Source organism: Tupaia chinensis, unplaced genomic scaffold (assembly GCF_000334495.1).
Source record: "Tupaia chinensis unplaced genomic scaffold, TupChi_1.0 Scaffold138910_1, whole genome shotgun sequence".
Classification (NCBI taxonomy): Eukaryota; Metazoa; Chordata; class Mammalia; order Scandentia; family Tupaiidae; genus Tupaia; species Tupaia belangeri.
The window spans coordinates 1,158,585-1,161,822 of record NW_006198801.1 but is presented as its reverse complement, the minus strand read 5'-3'; the positions used below and the strand labels follow the sequence as shown (position 1 = coordinate 1,161,822).

Here is a 3,238-nt window from a genome sequence, read left to right as displayed (position 1 = left end):
ATTATTCTAGGGGCTTGGAGTAGTACCTGGCACATAGTAAAACCTCTATAAATATATTCTTCCATATATCACTGTTATTAAAACAGTCTTGTGGGCCAACCAGTGGCATGGTAATTAAGGCAGCTGGATCCCAGATGGCTAACCTTGCAGCTCAAGACCCAAACCTTGCAGCTTCAAAACACGCTGGATGCATGTGAGTGTGTACCCAAAATTCCAAGAGGAGGAGAAGGGATTGTGGCATGACCACATCCCACGGGGGATACTTTCTCACTTTCTCTTTCTGTATCTCTCTCAAGTAATTGCATATGCCCTCTGGCAAAATTGAAAAAAAAAAAAAAAGTCTTGTGTGTTTTTTGGGAATGATTTGGCAATGTTTGGTTCTCCCTCCTTACCATTCTCTTCTTACCAGTGCTCTCCACCTCCTGTGTTCCTGTTCCTCTCTGGCACTCCTTTTCTATCTTCATTGTAATAAACTTTTCTCTCTGTTTCAGGACATCAGTTGAAGGGTCACTGCCCACACTAGAAGTGACCATTCCTTGTTGTGATGCCTGGATCTATGGCAGCCACTCTAGGACCATGAGGAGCCCACCTGGGCACAAAACCTTCAGCAGAGGATGGTGGATAGTGGAACAGAGACAGAAGAAACCTGGGGTCGCAGGCCCTTACATAACTGTGTAAGATTCTCAGAGCTCTCCCCAGCTCTGGGACTGTGAATGTAACAATCATCTCATTGTTTTAGTCAGTGCCAATCAGGGTTTTGTTACTTGCAGGCAAAAGCTTCCCTAAGTGACATAAACACAAGTAGCTTAAGGCCGAGGGCTCAAAGCTGGTTTGTTTCCTCACTCCCCGCCAGGGCTGCTACACCCATCCTTGTGGCTATAGTTCCTTCATGTCTGTCTCCTGCCTTGACTCCCCCACCGAGCCCCAGCACTGGAGGTCCTGTGACCTCCTGAAACCTTGCTGTGGGTGCAGTGACACATTTTATATCCTCTAAACTAGCTTCAGCATCTCCCGTCTAAACCTGTTCTTCCTCCCAGGTCCTCATCTCAAGGGCAACTATTCCTCAGGCCTCTCCCTCAGCTTGTTGCCCTCACGTCTGCAAAGCCTCTGGCCTGTGCTTGCTCCTGGGCATCTCTCCCCTGCCCCTCTCCCCTCCCATGGCCCCCATGTTCCGGCCCCAGCCTTCCCCTAGACACCCAGCCTCAGCAGCCTCTCCCCCTCCGGTCTACTCTGACATAGCAAGTAGGGGGTTCTTCCACAGATGAGGAAACTGAACATGACGAGAGGGACGAGTCAAATGATCTCCCCTGAGGGCTGGCCCATAACCTAGTGGGTAAGGGAACCAGATCCCACATGACCAACTGTAGTTCGAATCTTGGCCCTGGTGGCCTGAAAAACCCACTGGGCACATGTGTGTGGTCCAAATCCCGAAAAGATAGAGAAATGGAGAAGGGATTATGGTATGACCGTGCCCCATGACCTGTGGCTTGCTTTCTCACTTTCCCCCCTTCTCTCTGCGCCCCTCTCTGGTCAAATTAAAATAAATGAATGAATAAATAAAAATTAAATTTTTTAAAAAGGTGTCATGGTTACAAGCAGCGTCTTCTATGCTGTTCAGATCTGGGCTGGGATCTTGTGTCATTTTCTGTCTGCCAGGGGGCTGAGAAAGATCCTACCTACCTAGGGCCACCCCAAAGCTCTCTGTCCTGGCCCCGCTCTCTGGAGACATCTGAGAAAAAGGAGGCAGGTACAACTTCTTCTCCTGACTACTCCATGTTTTAGGCCTTAGTTGTCTCTTCCTCCAGGAAGTCCTTCCTGACTTTCCAGACTAGCTAAGGCACATTCCCTGTGCTTTCTCCACCTCAATCCTGACCACTCTGGCTGTGCTCTCTCCATCATGCCCCCTGTCCCTCTGCCTCTCCATTTGAAGTCCTGTCCATTTGGGGCTATTGCTGCTGGGGACAGGTTTGTCACCTTACTGGACTTTGAGCCCTGTGAGAGCAGGGCCCAGAGCTTCCTCCACCGCTACTGTGTCTAGCACTGCCTGGCACAGGGCCAGCACAAAGGAGAGGTTTGGGGGTGAGGGGCTTTATTCTACTTCACTGCGGAGGCATCAAGGCTCAGGAAGGGATGGTTGCTTTTCCGATCAAGTACCTGAGATGAGGCCGGAGCTCAGAGCCTGGGAAAACCGGCAACTGAGAGGCTGGGTAGGAGGAACAGAAGGAAAAGTCAGAGCCCTAGGGAAGGAGGGAGAGCCAGAGGGCAGACTGCAGGAAATGAAGACGAAGAAGTGGGGAGAACAGGTGGTGTTGGCACCCGGTAGAGCCCAGAACATGGGACAGGAGCCCCAGCCCCTCAGCTCAAACATGGGACGGACAGTTGGCAGCGACACCTCACCATCCTCCGTGTGCTCTGGGACAACCTCGCACCGTCAGCTCCAGTCACGAGGCCCCTCTGCCCCGCCAGGTCCGTTCAGTGCAGCGCCCGCCCCAGCTACCTGGGGATGGAAGCGTAGTCCGGGTGCGAGCCGGAAGAGAGTTGTTGGTGCTGCTCTGTCTGGGGGCCCAGAATGTCCACCCGATCCTCCTCATCCTCGCCGAGGCTGGCAGGGCACGGCGCCGGCAGCAGGATGAGCTCGGTGAGGCCATGAAGGTCTGACGCGTGGCGGAAAGTCTGCAGCAGCAGCACCATGGCGGCCAGGCCCAGGAAGAGGTAGACTGCGGAGACCGTGGGGGGCCATGGGTCGGCCTGGGGCTCCGATCCCAGGGCGGGGCCAGGGTTCTCCAGGACCCCCTAGGGTGACGCTATGCCCTTTTAACTCCCCCTGGGACAGGACAGGGGTCCCCCCAGCTCACCTGTGACCAGCACCTTGTAGAGGGCCCGGTAGGGCTGGCCGGGCGCCTCTCCAGGCACGTAGTCCCCCAGGCCGATGGTGGACAGAGAGATGAAGCCGAAGTAGAAAGCGTCCAGGAAGCTCCACTTCTCCTCCAGGTGGGCGAAGACCGCCGCCGGCACCAGGAAGCAGACGATCAGTACGACCCCCAGCAGGGCCACCAAGTGCCAGCGGGCCGCCCGCCGCGGCTCACAGCCCCAGCGCATGCTCAGCCAAGACAGGGGCGCGTGGGTCAGCAGCAGCGACAGGCGCTGGGCCGAGGCGGTCAGCAGCAGCATGGTGGTGGGCACGCCCAGGAGCGCGAAGGCGATGGAGAAGGCCTTGCCCGCGTCGGTCAGCGGCGTC

General features: G+C 55.5%; 1 protein-coding gene across 1 annotated transcript in view; it reads right to left on the bottom strand.

Annotated features, from left to right (window-relative positions):
- Nucleotides 1-1,509: 1,509 nt before the first annotated feature.
- KCNK6 (potassium two pore domain channel subfamily K member 6) overlaps nucleotides 1,510-3,238 on the bottom strand; it is a gene marked incomplete in the record, with an annotated part of 15,473 nt that continues 13,744 nt past the window's right edge. The window contains 2 exon segments of the mRNA XM_014592956.2: nucleotides 1,510-2,717; nucleotides 2,856-3,238. Of these exon segments, the coding sequence (XP_014448442.1) occupies nucleotides 2,494-2,717; nucleotides 2,856-3,171 (540 nt within the window).